Genomic DNA, 16,353 nt, shown 5'->3' with positions numbered 1-16,353 from the left:
AAAAATAATCTCGCCACCCTTCCCGAAGCTCGTGGCGAAGCGTATCAACGTCATTCGGCGGCGGGACAGCGCTCGCGCAACATGGCGCGTGTCGTCGCGCTCCTTTTATTGTGTACAAGCGTCGTGCGCGCAGAGATATTGACACCCCCGTACTTCAACTTAGCGCTCGGAAAAAAGATAACAGCGACGGCAACATGTGGAGATGAAGGAGAAGAACTTTATTGCAAGCTTGCCGGCGCCAACGCTGATCACGATGAACATGTTATTCAAGGACAGGTAATATTATTGTTTTAAAGTTTCGCTGCAGCAGCTTATCGGATATTATGCAAATTGTATTGAGTTTAGATCCTTATTAGGGTCCCTAGTAGGCGGTATTTTTCTATTATTCCATAAATTTAGTTATTTTTTTTAAGACTTCATAATCATAATTGATCATAATTATTAGAGCATATTGTGTTGTAAGTATGAGAGTACACGGAGCGGGAAGATAAACGGGAGTTTGATAGGCTCTTATCATGCGTCCTGTTGGCTCACCATCCAACAGATAAGAGAATTTATGTCTCGATTACAAAACACTTACATCCGTTCGAACTTAATTTAAATTAATTTAAAAGTAGAATGCTATCTATATATTTAAGTTAAAAAATATTGCGAATGTTTTACAGTAACTTATTATATCTTGAGTCGTGATCGAAAATGACAAAATAGATTTAAATAATTTTTGAGGTGTCTGATTTTTCCCAGTTTGATTAGGGTAATAAATTTGAAAACCTTCCAAAAAAAAGTCTACCCGAGCGGAACCCGGACGAGCAGTTAGTATACATATACTTAGGTAAAAGAAAGTCGTGTTAGTTACACCGCTTATAAGTCAAGAACGCATGCATAAAATAAGTATTTGAAAAACATTGAAAAATTGTCTATCCGGGAGACACTTTTTTATAACAAAATACAGGGACCAGTTTTTTAGTTTCTTTTATATTTTATGTTATTATTTGATTGTGGTATCAAAGGTCACATTATCATTAGAATAATTCGTACATTGTGATACTATGGAGCTGTTCTTATCAAGCTGGTTAACAAACCTAGAGATATTCATTACTTCTTAAAAATATAAGATTAAAAAAGAAATTGTAGTTTCTACAACATTAGTACACGTATATGTACTTAAAGAAATAAATGTAAGGTATTGTACCTCCGAATTTACCAGGAGATATAGTTCTTTTTTTATTGAATAAGGTTTAATAAAGAAAATCAACTATATATGATACTGTATAGCCTTCCCAGAAATGTGCCAATTAGATTTATAATACAAAGCAAATATATACTAAAATGCTGTGAAAACAATTCAAACATGAGCTCTCATCAATATAACTCGTAGTAAACAAAACGAAATATGATGAAGTAGAGCTATTAGCTTGGCTTAGCTATTCAACGCGTACACATTCGTAAATTTTCGACTAAGCTCGACAAACATCGTGTCGTTTTTATGGACATGTGGTAGCCAAATGCTCATCTCAACTTTGGATCGCTTTTATTTCTCTTGTATGCCGAACAATGAATACTTAACATTTTTATTTTTTGTAGGCGCATGCCTTTTGCAGGTTTCATAAAAAAATATCCGAATGAATGGATTTATTGTTTTTAATGCTTCTTTTGTCGTAAGTTCATTGATGTTTACTTGGTACAATATAGTAATCATAAAGAGTCTGAAAAAAGTTGACAGTTAAGAATGTGTTTTTAAGCTTTTGTACACATGTTTACAATACAAGACTGATCAGCGTATTAAGATATTATAAGTGCGACTACTAGGCATTTGTTTCACTAATTGGCGCACACTTTTAATAATGCCGACCTGCTCAGTTTGTGATAATACTATTTCAAATTTATATGGCGATCTTCCGTTACTCTTTAAAATTGCTAAATGCTAATTTTCTCTAATTACTTGTTTCTAGGTGTGCGACATTTGTGACTCGACAAACGACGCAAAGAAACATCCGCCAGAATACGCCGTAGATGGGATGGAAACCTGGTGGCAGAGTCCCCCATTATCAAGGGGTATGAAGTACAACGAAGTCAATTTGACTATTGACCTTGGCCAGGTACTCTTATAATATTAAATTCATCTATGGTTTTAGCCAAACTATGAAAAGTCTACATAGCTACTTAATTAAAATAATTTAAGACGAGACATTTTTTTAGGCTAATTAGACTCTTTCAATTTAAGTACAACAAATCAATAATTGAGATACTATCTATTATAATATTTTATAAATACAATATACGCATATATTGCAATATGTATCTGTTTGTTCAATTTAAGAAAACGTAAACATATTTCACATCACACTGAATATGTTATTACGACTTGTGACGTTGTAAACTATCTAGATCGCGGATGGAGACATTTGAATAACATACATGGGACATTCTGCAGCTCAGCCATCCGGGTTACGCCATATAATCCTTAAAATAGTCACACACTGAAAGTGCATCGACCCGACATCTTTCGCTGGAACTAAGCAATCTATGAGATATTCAACTAGAAACGCATGCATATATGCTTAACCTTTTCTGATACTGATTGTCTTTCCATAACCTTCGATTTGGGTCTTGTTTTAAGTTGATTAATTATTGCATTATTGCTTTGCGATTTACTGTTTTATTTACAATATTAATAAATGCCAATGCAACAGCTTTTGCTCTGCGACATTTTCACGAATAACTACTGTTGTTCACATCAACTGTGACTGTTATTGTTAAATTAAGAATGTACAAAATAAAATGTTTGTTAATAAGGTTATCGTGCACGTAAAAGTTTAACATCGATTTAAACCTTGTTAAGCGAAACAAAGCGAGGGCGAATCAATTATTCATTTTATAATTGAAGAGATTCGTAGAATATGTCAAAAATGTCTATTTTATTAGGTTAGTAACGGACCTAAAATGGATTATGCGATTTGTAGTAGACAGGCAGGCATTCAAATTGATTGTCCAATAGAACAAATAATATTTTTGAAGCGACCATATGTTTATGAATTATAATTAAAATAGTATAGCATAAATTTTAGATTTGTATTTAATATCATAACAACAATTCCACCCAATATTCTCAAGTTGCTTTTAGTTCATACTAATCGGAAATGAATATATACCTCATATTTATTTATATAAACACGAAAACAGATTTAAGTTAATTATTAGATTAACATAATCTCAGCATATGCGAATTTTAATTTATGACCCAATCGACGGTTATGATTTTTCAATAATACAACATCTATAAATTAATTGAACTATATTGTTATTTAATCATAACTACAGCTATAATTATCGCTTGATACACATTATTGCGTCATAATCAAATAAAAACTGTAGTGGCGTTGCTAACGAAGACAGGACAGCGTGGGTGTTGATAGCTCCCACAGATAATAAAATTCCGCGAACTGCCACCGAAAGGGCCGGGTCATCATAACTTTCAGTGAACTTAACGACAGACGTATATAAACATTAGAGATTTGATGAGAGATCATGTTGTTATTTGGACTTGACAGACTCAAGTGTACCTATATTTTTATTTAGATGCAGCTATTGTATACAAATGCCTACAACGTAATAGATACCTATCGCGTTGTACACACACCACACCACACCATAACACATACAGTGTGAATATATATAACATAATATACCATATATCATCTAAAATTTATACCTGTAAAAGGGGATTAAGTAAAATTAATATAAAAATTTATATGTTTTAACAGGAATTCCATGTTGCATACGTTTTCGTTCGCATGGGTAATTCACCACGCCCCGGACTTTGGGCACTAGAAAAGTCAACTGATTACGGAAAGACGTTCAAACCGTGGCAATATTTCTCCGATTCACCACAGTACGTGAATTAAATTCTGCTCATACCCTATATTTTGCTAACTTTATTGTTAGTTTACTATATTATTAAATGTATTTTTTTAGGGATTGCGAGCGTTACTTTGGAAAAGAAAGCTTGCAACCAATCACCAGTGACGACTCAGTAATCTGCAGTACCGAATATTCTAAGATTGTGCCGCTGGAAGGGGGAGAGGTCAGTTTACACTGCATCCTTTTACTATATCTTTTGTACATATTTTATGTATAAAACGGCCACCAAGCTTAAATTTAAATTGCGAGTATAACAGCTGATACTTTTTTACGTTTTGTATTGTTTATTTCTTCCATTGCATAGCTGCAATAAGTTGCGTAGAGGACATATAACTGTTCTTAAGAATGTTTTGTTTAATCTTGTAGATTTTCTTATGAATTACTTAATACTATTATATTTGCTTTTAATCCAGCGGATTGAAAAAGGATTTTGTTCTGGGACTTTGGATACTATAACAAGGTTGGTAGTAAGATAATATTTTACCTTTTTTTCAGATACCAATATCATTATTGAACTATCGTCCATCAGCAAATAAATATTTCAATTCATCAGTATTACAAGAATGGACGCGAGCAACCAATGTCAGACTGCGATTATTGCGTACTAAGAACTTGTTAGGTCATCTGATGTCTGTGGCAAGGCAGGATCCCACAGTAACTCGAAGAGTAAGTTTTCTGGATCTATGAGTATATTTCTTGCTGTGGCCTCGATAACTATAATCATCTTGTAAAAAAATTCTAAAAAACGACATTTTTATATTGATGTATTACAAAAAACTTTTGAAATAATATAATATCAACTGTACCAGATTGTAATGTAACTGTAAAATTGTACCAATTTCCTCAAATAATTACCATTCAATCAACGTGTCCGGACAGTTCTATTTCATAAACAAAAGAGTAGCTTCTTCGGGCTATTACTCAAACGTAACACCCCGATTTAAAACCTGCCTCTTGATAAGACTTTACATTATACCAAAAATCGCTTTTGATATGACCGTCGGCAGCGTCAATGTCCACTGAAGCCGGTGGGGAATCGAAGCACTTCAAAGTGCTTAGAATCTCATATCACTGAGTGGATGTTAATTTAATACATAATTCGTTCTAAATGACAAATTGTTGTTCATAGTAATTTTGAAAGTATTTAAGTAAATAAAAGTATCTTATTTCCTAAAATGTGTGAACCTCCCGCGTTCCGCAGTACTTCTACAGTATAAAGGACATCAGTATCGGCGGGCGCTGCATGTGCAACGGACACGCTGACAACTGCGACCCCGCAGTGCCAGGCAGCGATGCGAGCATCCTCGTGTGCCGCTGCCAGCATAACACCTGCGGCCCGCAATGCGCGGCCTGCTGCCCCGGCTTCGAACAGAAAAAGTGGCGTATATCGCAGAATTGGGACCGTTTCGCTTGTGAACGTGAGTATCTAAACTAAACTCAAATATTTATTTAATAATACCCATCGATCAGTCCCACTTAACTTTGAGATAATGTAAGGAATATATATAAAACTCAAACAGTGTCTAACTGTCTGACTGACATAGTGATCTATCACCGCACAGCCCAAACCACTGGACGGACTGAACTGAAATTTGGCATGTAGATAGATGTAAAGGGAGATATAATAGGGGATGAAAGTTGGACCATGGAAATTTATTAGACCCGCGCGGGCAAGGCTGCGGGCAAAAGCTAGTTTTATTATCTATTATAATAAATATACTATGACTCGTTGAACTATATATTCAACTCATAATATAATAAATTAATAAAGCTAATAATATATATTTTAGCTGTAAAGCAGTTTCATATATGTATAAGAGTATTGTTTATTGCGACAACATTCGGGTCATATTTATCCACATTAAATATTAATGACTATTATCTGCCGACAGAACTATTTCTCACATATCTTGCAAATAATAAGGCAAATCAGCTATATATACCGAAACAAAAAGAGACCTAAAATAGTAATAGTGTACCAATGTTAATCGACACACCGTTAGAACTTTGATTACCAAAAATGGTCTATATCCAATTCTAAAGGCATGAAACTATATGGATCTGATCTTTAATTCCAGTAGTAGTAATTGAGTTTACGCAATAAAGTTGAATGTTCTACATAATCAAATGCTTTAGAGACATTTTGTCTATATCCCCAATGTACGTTCTGTTTACTGATATCGACGTTGAATATGTATTATTTTTAATTACATTCGATGTTACTGTATTAAAATGAACAAAGACTAATGGGCGTTTAAAGTTGATGCAGATTTTAAATTATTAGGAAATTTCCTTTCAGTGTTTATGTCTATGTCATTGACCTGGTAGCAACTTTAAATCCGCATTTCAAACGTTGTATGAATATCAAAAAATATGCACTATCTGTTATATTAATAAATGTGCAAATTTGCCCTATCTGCATACCAAATTTCATCAAAATCCGTTCACTATTTTTTTGTGTTGGTAACGGACAAGCAACCAAACCAACAAACTTCCAGATTTATAAAATTAATGTAATTAAAAAAAGAGTAAAAATAAAAGTTCATCATTTATATCCAATGAATAGCTTATCTTTAGCTAGGACACAAGTCTTAGAATGAATGTTGCTGGGTCACTTTTTATTTATGAGAAGTAGAAACTACCCTCAAATTATTGTTATTTTTGTTTGTTTCTTTTGTTAGGCGTACTTATAACGCTAAGCGAGTTAACATGATATAAACAATTGTATTTCTCTGTAAGTAATTAAAATGCAATCTTTAGAGAAATAAATATCTTTAACCGTAATTTAACGACGTAGACGTGTCTACTCACTTTTAGCCAGCGTGGAGGTCTGTGTCACCACGAACAACAATAAACTCAATTTCTAGCATTTCTACCTTTATTCAGAGCTGCTTGTGAAATAATACATAATTAGATCTATGTCAATATGAATTGGCAATATTGTATGTATAAAATAAACTTAATTTTTAGCTTGTAATTGCCACAACCACACGACGGAATGCGAATATGACCCAGAAGTAGATGAAAAACGATTGTCCCTGGACATACATGGCCGCTATGAAGGTGGTGGAGTCTGTAAGAACTGTCAAGATAACACAGAGGGTATTAACTGTAACAAGTGCAAGCCTACGTTCTACAGACCTCGTGGAAAGAAATGGGATGAAATTGATGTTTGTCAACGTGAGTAATGGGGAAACATAATTATTATTATTATTATACAAAAAACATTACTAATTAGCTATGTGAGAAACTATATATATGATTGATATGTTTAAGACATATTATTAAGTTATTAATCAATCCTTAGAAAGAAAAGAACAAATTTATCATGACTTTTATATATTATATTTCCTAAATAAAAATTTCCTCATAGATATTTATCTTATTGCATTTTTTTTCTAGAATTTTGAAACGCACGCACATTTTAGGACAGTTTTAAACTGGTTTTTATATAGGATTGATGATTGGAGACGAAGAGGATTCTCTTTCAATTATTTTTATTATTTTTTGTGTATGTAATAAATGTTTGATTAAAAATTCACGATACACAGCATGTAACTGCGACCTCCACTACTCGACCGGCAATTGCGAGGAGGAGACTGGGCGTTGCGAGTGTCGGCGCGAGTACAACCCGCCCGACTGCGACTCGTGCGCATTCGGCTATTTCGACTATCCGAACTGCAAGCCTTGCACATGCAACCTGAACGGCACTGAAGGGCAGCACTGCACTCCTACTGATGGTGTCGTGAGTAGATTCCAGTTTGGTTTCACTGCAATTACTTTAAAATGTGATTTTTCCGGTTACCGGTTAGCTAATCTATCGGTTATAATGACGAATTTTTGTATGAAAATGTTCGTTAAATATATAAATAGACCATACCAACCTGCCATAACGTTATAGCTTTTTAACATTTGCTCAAAAAACATATCTCTAACTACTGGTATTTTTATTATAATAGTGTTATTTTGTTTTACCGCAGTGTCCTTGCAAATTCAACTACGCTGGCAAGTCCTGTGAGATATGTGCGGATGGATATTACTCACTTGAATGCAAAAGTAAGTTACCTATTTTAAGATCACAAGTAATAGGTACATACAATTTCATATATTTTTTGTTCAATGCAATACCTAGAATAGAAAGTAGAAGTCCCGCTAGTACAAGAATTTTCAACAGTACGTTACACTTACCATAAAAGTTATTAATCCTTTTTTTGTTGTAACAGACTGCGAATGTAACTCCGTGGGATCAGTCTCTCAAGTTTGCGACAAAGACAGCGGCAACTGTACGTGTAAAAGCAAATACAGTGGACGCACCTGTAACCAATGTGAAGCTGGCTACTACAATTATCCAACATGCAAACGTATTTATTTGCATTAAAATTTTATTAATATATACTTTATTAAATACCTCTCACGTACATATAAACACTTTTTGGGTTTTGTAGATTGCAACTGTGACACGAGTGGTACTGAGCCCAACATTTGCGACGATGTCACTGGTCAATGTATCTGCAAAGTTGGATTCGGCGGTTCGCGCTGCGATCAATGTTTGTCTGGGTATGTTTTCACTTTCTATAATTGCAACAGTTAGAAAAGACGCAAAATGACGAACTTACTATACTACTATAAATAAAAATAAGACGTGTAATAAGATCAGACACTAAATTATTATATTTGCCTTCACATCATGCAAAAATCTATGAACTATTTGACTTTTTTATTCACAATATTTAATCTTCAAATCGAAAATAATTAAGATATAAATATTTCGCAAAAGTCATGAATCAAATACAGACATGTTACTTAAATATTATTTTCTGTTTTTAACATATATCTCCTGCTTTCTCAAGTGGAAGTATTTAGCGTAAATACCTATTAACCTCTTAAATTTGAATTTGGATATCTGATCCTGAACAACACATCACGCAGTTATTACATGGAGGTGCGCGGGCGCGAGCGCTCTTGCGTGCCGTGCAACTGCTCGCCGACCGGTTCCACGTCCACCAGCTGCTCCGCGGACGGCAAGTGCAACTGTCTCGCCAACTTCGGCGGGAAGCAGTGCGACCAGTGCTCACCGGGATACTACAAATACCCGGATTGTTTGGGTTGGTGATTGTCTGCTACTGTTTTAGGGAGAATGAAATGAACTAGATTGTTTTATTGCACCATTACAATAAGGTGATCTGGATTATGTAATGAAAATCCTAATATCTATAGATATACAAAAAGCATCGTTAGCCATTATTTATTATCTTTTATAATGCGATTGTTTTTATATAATCTAATTTTGTTAGTTTACCTTGCTACGTTATTTTTAAGATTAAATCAATGCAACAAACTTTCGAACGAATAACTTCACTGTAGGTACCTGTCCATGGCAAAAATACCATATAAATATAATAAAAAACAGCTTAAATAGAAACCGAGGAGGTTCCAACTCCAAATTACATGCTTTGCTAGAAAATGGTCTGTAACTCCACAGACTTTCTTCTATGCATCACTACACGGTAATCTTGACTCCCAATAATTCAAAACAATATTACCGTACAGCGTGTAGTTGCGACGAGTCCGGCACCATAGGCTCCACGTGCGACGACGCTGGCCAGTGCCACTGCAAGCCTAACTTCGATGGCGTCAAGTGCGACAAGTGCAAGGAGCAGTTTTACAACTACCCCGCTTGCGAAGAATGCAATTGCGACCCAAGAGGTGTCATCGCGTCTTTTGCTGGTAAAATATAAGTTGTGATCATTACACTTTTAATATCCTATCGTTATTTACACTGGTGCAAATAATTGAAGATACCAACTATACAATTTCATTTTAGGATGCGGATCAGTTCCGGCAGGAGAGTTATGCCAGTGTAAAGAACGTGTACAAGGCCGCATCTGTAATGACTGCAAAGCATTGTTCTGGAACCTTCAGGAATATAATCCAACTGGATGTGAAGGTAAATATTGTAAGGAAAAAATATTGTAAAAGTCTTCAATTATTTCTGTGTGGCCCGTGTTTTATACTTCTATCTCATGTATTTGTGAGCATTCATGAGGTTTGTTTATAATAGTGTGGACCTTATGATTTGCATGAAAAAATGCGAAAATATTCCTGTCCAAAACAGATTAAAACGAGTAGTGTTTTAATATAACGTGTTCTCTAGAATGCAACTGCAACCTGGCGGGCACGCTGGGCGGGCTTGGCGCGTGCGACACGCGCAGCGGGCAGTGTATGTGCAAGATGCACGTGGGTGATCGGCAGTGTGACCAGTGCCAGGACGGTTTCTATAGCCTACAGTCGCAGGACCTGTTCGGTTGTACAGGTGAGTTTATTGGGATTGGGGGGTAATTTGTTACTAGGTTTAAGTGTTGTGTCGGTCACGGTGAGATTGTTCTTATGTTAAATATAAATTCAGTTTAGTGCAGTTATGCAATGTTAATAAACGTCATATAAATCATTCCAAGTTTTAAAATATTCAAGACAATTATATCCCGGGACATAATAATTAGCCCAAAACCAAACCACGTTTAAATTTAAAACTAGACCAAATTGGGAAATTGGACCAAACCACACGGGGCGTACCAGCTCTCAAACAAAAAAAAGAATGATCAGAATCGGATCAACCCATCGAAGAATTAAATCGGACTCATTCATATCAAGTAATAGACTAAAATTAATTAAAATTTCAAGACGATTAGTAGCATTTTAATATGAACACGGCATTTCACACGTAACATTCCCTCCCCAGCCTGCGAGTGCGACATTGGTGGCTCGACCGACAACAACTGCGACAGGAACACCGGTCAGTGCCGCTGCCAGTCGCGCGTGGAGGGCCGCCGCTGCGACCGGCCGATCCGTGCGCACTACTTCCCCACTCTGCACCAGTTCCACTACGAGGTAGAGGAGGGGCTCACGAACTCCGGCCCGGTGCGGTACAGAAGCTCGGAGGACGTGTTCCCGGGTTACTCTTGGAAGGGCTACGTCGTGTTCTCGTCTTTACAGGTAATGAAGAAGAAATAGAGAGAACTGCTAGGTTAAGATACTAGAATGATAAATGAAACATAATTGATAATGACTTTCTGGATATGTCGAATTTACGATGGACATAACATTATTTTTAATTCTAAATATGATATGGAATATTTCTTCTACTAGCTTACTTCTCTTATTGAAATATTTTCAATAGAAAACATACTCGCATACATCTTCCCAGCATTTTCCTTAGGGGCCCTAACAGAAGGCCAATCGCGCAGACTAGTCAAGCATACCTGTATATATGTACATCTATGCGACTAATACCTTCTATGATAGCAGATATCGAAATATTTTATTAAAAAGTTATAAACAATCTGCCCAATTTGTTCCACACCTTACAAAAGGCTAATTGTTTGCTTTATTTTTATCCTATCCTCAATTTCAACGTTTCTCAATTTACCTAATCTAACAATGAATAAGATAATATCTACCTTACAAATAACATATCACTACCATCCCCATACAATATTACTGACTGAAAAAATCAATTAAATTTCCACAGAACGAAGTGATTAATGTGGTGCAAATCTACAAGTCGTCCTTGTACCGAATGGTGCTGAAGTACGCCAACCCACTCAAAGACGCAATCACCGCAACCATAGTTATCACACCTGAAAGCGTACTGGATACACAACAACGGTATTTTATAATAATATACATATGTATAAGAAAGTCCTGTTAGATACACCATCGATACAATACTTTTAACTCAAAAACAGTTCAACAGATTTAAATGATTTTCGGTTTGTTGGATTTGGTTGGATTTTACTTGGATTAGGATAACTGCTGAAAATTTCAAAAAATTTGCTGTCAGGGGGAATCCAGGGCGAGTAGATTTATAAAATCTACTCGATAAAATAACCAGTATACTCGTTTTCTTCTTTTTTCAAAGTGATATTATTTTTATTTATATATCTTAAACTAAAAATGATTCAAAAATCTTTTTAACCAACCAAGCCCACCGATTTATTATATGAACAATTAATATAAGACAAAAATCATACATTACTCCAATAATCGATATAAGATACATATTCTTCGATAAAATCTTTTATTTCACAGTAGTTTACGATTATAAAAATTGATCATAATATAATTTACTTTATAAGTAATAATAATTTTATTACTTTTAATATATCTTAGAAATATTGAAACAGATTCAACGTATATTTGCGGCCAACAACACAGCCTCAGCTCATTACTGTACAACTAGAGAAAGGCAACGCACCAGCACCATTCGTCATGAACGCGGGCAACTGGACTGTTACCATCAAGACTACCAAGGAAATTATGATTGTTAGTATTTATTACAAAACTTCATAACACATATATCCTGGAGGAAATTATGATGATGTTTCTATATGTCACAAAGTGTAAAATTATTTGATCAAGGAAAGGTCCTTTTGATATTCTTTCGACTTTTTAAAATTCTAGGGATCATTATAGTACAGTATTAACGATATGACAACCTTTCTTTATATGTCATCTCTTTTACTATACAAGCAGAAAATCAAAATACCAATTCTTTCAGGATTACTTCGTGCTCATACCAGAAGCGTACTATGAAGCCACAGTTCTTACTAAAGTGGTCGACAAGCCTTGTATCATTGGAGACAAGAAACTGTGTAGACACTTCGCTTACCCAAGCCTCAGTGGGAAACCAGTTGCTGATGCGTCTGCACTTATAACCGCTGCTGATGAATATCTTACTGACCCTGTGGTAATTACTTACAATATCAAATTTTCCTCTGCGAATCAAATCAATTGTAATGTACAAACAATCAAATCAAATGCAAGGTATATATACCTTACGTATTAAAGTGTCCTTGCTCTGTGTTCCGAAGAAGATATCATTAATTTTCTACATACATAACTCAAATAATGAAATTTAATATATTATGTATGTTAATAAAACAAATAAAAACAAGCAAGCATTTACATATTATATAAGATTTAAAGGAGTTATTAATATCCAAAAATACAATTCATAAACACTAATAAAATGTTTGAAAACCATAAAAAATATTGAATACGAGTTTATAAAAATAGCTCAATTCTCTCACAGCAACTCAAAGAATACAACGTTGGACCGGACGACATTCCTCTATTGAACGAAAGCGAGCTCCAGTACAACCTGAAGATCGAACCCAGCGGTACTTACAACCTGATCATTGAATACGTTACACCAGTGAACCACGCGGCAACCAACGAAGAGTCATACCAGTTCTCCCCCAATAGCATCATTGACCTCACCTTCCAGACCGGAGATGGGCAGAAATACTATGCTTCCGTAGACCTCAATGACTGCCCCTTCACCACACCCTGTAGACAAGTAGTTCTGGATGAACTATCCAAAATACATGTCTTTGACATTCAAAATGTGGACAATACAGTTTTCCTCAACGTAAGTGTATATTTACTGATAATTTTGAACACAAATTATACGATAGTCATAATATACGAATGTGAATTGTTTCAGGGCGCTACAGGAACGTTGGCGGGAATAAAATCAATAGTTGCAATACCGGAATCAGAATGGCACTTGGACTATATAACGCCGCGTCCGTACTGTTTACGTCGCGACGAAAAATGTATTCCCGCCGTATTTTCTGCTGCTGTTGACTCTAAAAAAGTGAGTATTTTATCTAATACCTAACCAATACGTTCACATTACATAACCATTGTATTTTCCTTACGTACAATAAGTTCTATATTCTATGCAATAATATAAATGTTCTGACATAAATAAACTGATTAATCGATTCTATGAGTGCTCTTTTGATGCAGATATTTCTTTTTAATGTCACGAAGCTCATGAAAAGAGACCATAATTAAATATGCATTAATTCAACTTGTCTTATCGAAAAAATTTTCACCTATTTTTTATTTTATTATTTTTAGATATTCCATACAATTAACACAAACTTGATAAACCTTATCGTCACTTTTAGGTTGAAATTGAATCTGGAATAGGCGGCGACCGCGAAAATCGTCCTCAAATCCTCGACAACTCGACAGTGGTGGTATACCTCACACCTGACGCTGAAGATATCAAAATCGAATCCAAGGTTCCAACCCCCGGAAACTACATATTTGTTGTGCATTACTACCAACCTGATCATCCAGGTATTACGAGTAATTAACTAAATCATTATTCAATTTAAAAGTTCTTAAAATAATGAACCTTTTAAATTTAATATTTTTCCTACTCAGTATTACAGTAACACGTAGTTTAATTTAATGACAAAAAGTGCAAAGAGGCATTCAAAAACAAATGTTCTACTTACAGAGAGTAGTATCGACGTGTCTTTGTTCGCGGACGGCCAGAACTATGAAGCCAAGTTGCCGATAGAACACTGTCCGTCAAACTCAGGATGTAGAGCCCTTCTGACATTGCCAGACGAAATCACTCAATTTGCCATTAATGAAAACTTTACTATCCAGTTTAAGGTTTGTATATCATGCCTATTTAATGCATACTACTCGCAAAAAATATAAAATATAAATTAACTATGTATATCACCACTTGATTCGAAGAAGTCAGTACTACGTCAAAAATATTTTAACCTTAGAGTACACATAAGCAAGCTAGCTAGCTAGCTTGTCTAGCTTCCTTATGTATAATCTAAAATATTAACTTATACACACAGAATCAATACACTTACACAAACGCGGCTTTATAATTGTTTGAATGAATATGTCAAACAAATAAAGAACAACAGTAACCAGCCTCGAAGTGCTTTTGAAAATCCGTATAACTACAATTACCACGCGATCTGCGCGTGATTCTTGCAAATAAGCGACAGGCGACAGGCGACTACGACTGTACTACCTATAACTATGTGGCTGTTTGTCATTAAATGCTTCTAACATTTTATAATTATACTCTTCTCTTCCCAATTATAACAGTTTTATTTTTTGTGAAACAAGTATATTATTTTAAGAAAAACCTCTTCGAAATCTATCTCATAGAATTTACCTCTTTAGGGTGGCATAAGCAAAGGCGTTTGGCTTGACTATGTTCTGGTTGTTGCTCAACCAGACTTCGTTGACTCCGCGCTTAAAGAAGCTAACATGGTCGATTACACTCGTGAATTCATTGAAAAATGCGCAATGAATCATTATTATATTAGTCCTAACGAAACAGGTACGTATGTATTCTATGTATATCGCATATGTACTGCATTTCCATCTATTAAAGCAAAATATTTGCCCACGTAGTAACAGCAATAACTCGGAGAAAGGATTGGTAAAATCTCCTGCATCTCAAATTCTGTATTACTATTTTTTTATTTCCTTTTGGTAGACTATGTTTAAAATTAATAGAATAATAAAAATTTCACACAATGGAATTACTAGGTTTCTGCCGCGACGCGATGTTCTCAATAACGTCTGAGTACAACAGCGGCGCGCTTGCGTGTCTCTGCGACATCATGGGCTCCACGGATATGGAGTGCGCGACGTTCGGTGGGCAGTGCCCGTGCAAGCCAAACGTCATCGGCCGCACCTGCAGCTCGTGCCGCACCGGCTACTATGGCTTTCCCAACTGCCTTCCGTGCCATTGCCCCGCTACAGCTATTTGTGATGACAATGGTGAGTCTTTAGTGCCGTCAAGTTAATAATGTTACACTGCTATTAACTGTGTACCAGTAATATCCTATCCTAAGGAACATTACCACCGAAGAAGCTAGGATTTTAATTTTTTCGCTGGAAGGATAATACCTATCTTATACGCCTTGTATCTCGTCACTAGGTCAATGTATCTGCCCGAAGAATGTCGAAGGCGAGAACTGTGACCGCTGCAAACCTTACACCTTCAACTTTGATGTGCAGCGCGGTTGTGACGACTGTAACTGCAATCCTTTGGGTGTCATTGGAAACCAACTGCAGTGCGAGGCCGACAGTGGAAACTGCGCGTAAGTTAATGGGCTTCTTACTAACATAAAACATCTTAACCTATCTGATATATCCAAGATTTAGATAATATGATGATACGTTACACTTGATACGCAAATGATAGATGAATTCTAAATTACCATGACCTATGAATGAAAATATCGATCTAGCATATAAGTCCTGTGTATATACTATACAGTCAAGCCTGCCTAGTTAGAGATACAGATACTTATTATATATCATATCTTATGAAAACTTATCTTTATCCTCAACAGATGTAAAGAGAACGTGATCGGTCGCGTGTGTGACCACTGCGTTCCCGGACACTACGCGTTCCCGGACTGCTTCCCGTGCACTTGCGACTTGGAAGGAACTACTGACGACGTCTGCGACCAGAACACAGCGCAGTGCTACTGCAAGAAATATGTTAAAGGACAGGTATACAGATGAGACACATACACATGTAAATTGTAACAAATACAAGTATATAGCAATATGCGGTTATAGAAA

General features: G+C 35.6%; 1 protein-coding gene across 1 annotated transcript in view; it reads left to right on the top strand.

The window, feature by feature from the left end:
- The first annotated feature begins 81 nt into the window (after positions 1 to 81).
- The window catches only part of LOC119835430 (laminin subunit alpha), a 30,305-nt gene continuing 14,033 nt past the window's right edge, over positions 82 to 16,353 (top strand). Inside the window, exons 1-27 of the mRNA XM_038360225.1 lie at positions 82 to 276; positions 1,953 to 2,099; positions 3,765 to 3,892; positions 3,976 to 4,084; positions 4,417 to 4,587; positions 5,123 to 5,339; positions 6,892 to 7,101; positions 7,473 to 7,666; positions 7,902 to 7,977; positions 8,145 to 8,282; positions 8,367 to 8,478; positions 8,851 to 9,026; positions 9,472 to 9,648; positions 9,746 to 9,868; positions 10,076 to 10,234; positions 10,661 to 10,914; positions 11,450 to 11,586; positions 12,105 to 12,243; positions 12,479 to 12,667; positions 13,013 to 13,351; positions 13,427 to 13,579; positions 13,899 to 14,073; positions 14,237 to 14,397; positions 14,935 to 15,094; positions 15,307 to 15,540; positions 15,701 to 15,863; positions 16,119 to 16,281. Coding sequence (XP_038216153.1) covers positions 82 to 276; positions 1,953 to 2,099; positions 3,765 to 3,892; positions 3,976 to 4,084; positions 4,417 to 4,587; positions 5,123 to 5,339; positions 6,892 to 7,101; positions 7,473 to 7,666; positions 7,902 to 7,977; positions 8,145 to 8,282; positions 8,367 to 8,478; positions 8,851 to 9,026; positions 9,472 to 9,648; positions 9,746 to 9,868; positions 10,076 to 10,234; positions 10,661 to 10,914; positions 11,450 to 11,586; positions 12,105 to 12,243; positions 12,479 to 12,667; positions 13,013 to 13,351; positions 13,427 to 13,579; positions 13,899 to 14,073; positions 14,237 to 14,397; positions 14,935 to 15,094; positions 15,307 to 15,540; positions 15,701 to 15,863; positions 16,119 to 16,281 — 4,599 coding nt within the window. The remainder of the gene's footprint in view (positions 277 to 1,952; positions 2,100 to 3,764; positions 3,893 to 3,975; positions 4,085 to 4,416; positions 4,588 to 5,122; positions 5,340 to 6,891; positions 7,102 to 7,472; positions 7,667 to 7,901; positions 7,978 to 8,144; positions 8,283 to 8,366; positions 8,479 to 8,850; positions 9,027 to 9,471; positions 9,649 to 9,745; positions 9,869 to 10,075; positions 10,235 to 10,660; positions 10,915 to 11,449; positions 11,587 to 12,104; positions 12,244 to 12,478; positions 12,668 to 13,012; positions 13,352 to 13,426; positions 13,580 to 13,898; positions 14,074 to 14,236; positions 14,398 to 14,934; positions 15,095 to 15,306; positions 15,541 to 15,700; positions 15,864 to 16,118; positions 16,282 to 16,353) is intronic.

This window comes from Zerene cesonia, chromosome Z (genome assembly GCF_012273895.1).
Source record: "Zerene cesonia ecotype Mississippi chromosome Z, Zerene_cesonia_1.1, whole genome shotgun sequence".
Classification (NCBI taxonomy): domain Eukaryota; kingdom Metazoa; phylum Arthropoda; class Insecta; order Lepidoptera; family Pieridae; genus Zerene; species Zerene cesonia.
Note: the sequence above shows the minus strand (reverse complement) of the source record. Positions and strands in the feature narration are given on the sequence as shown.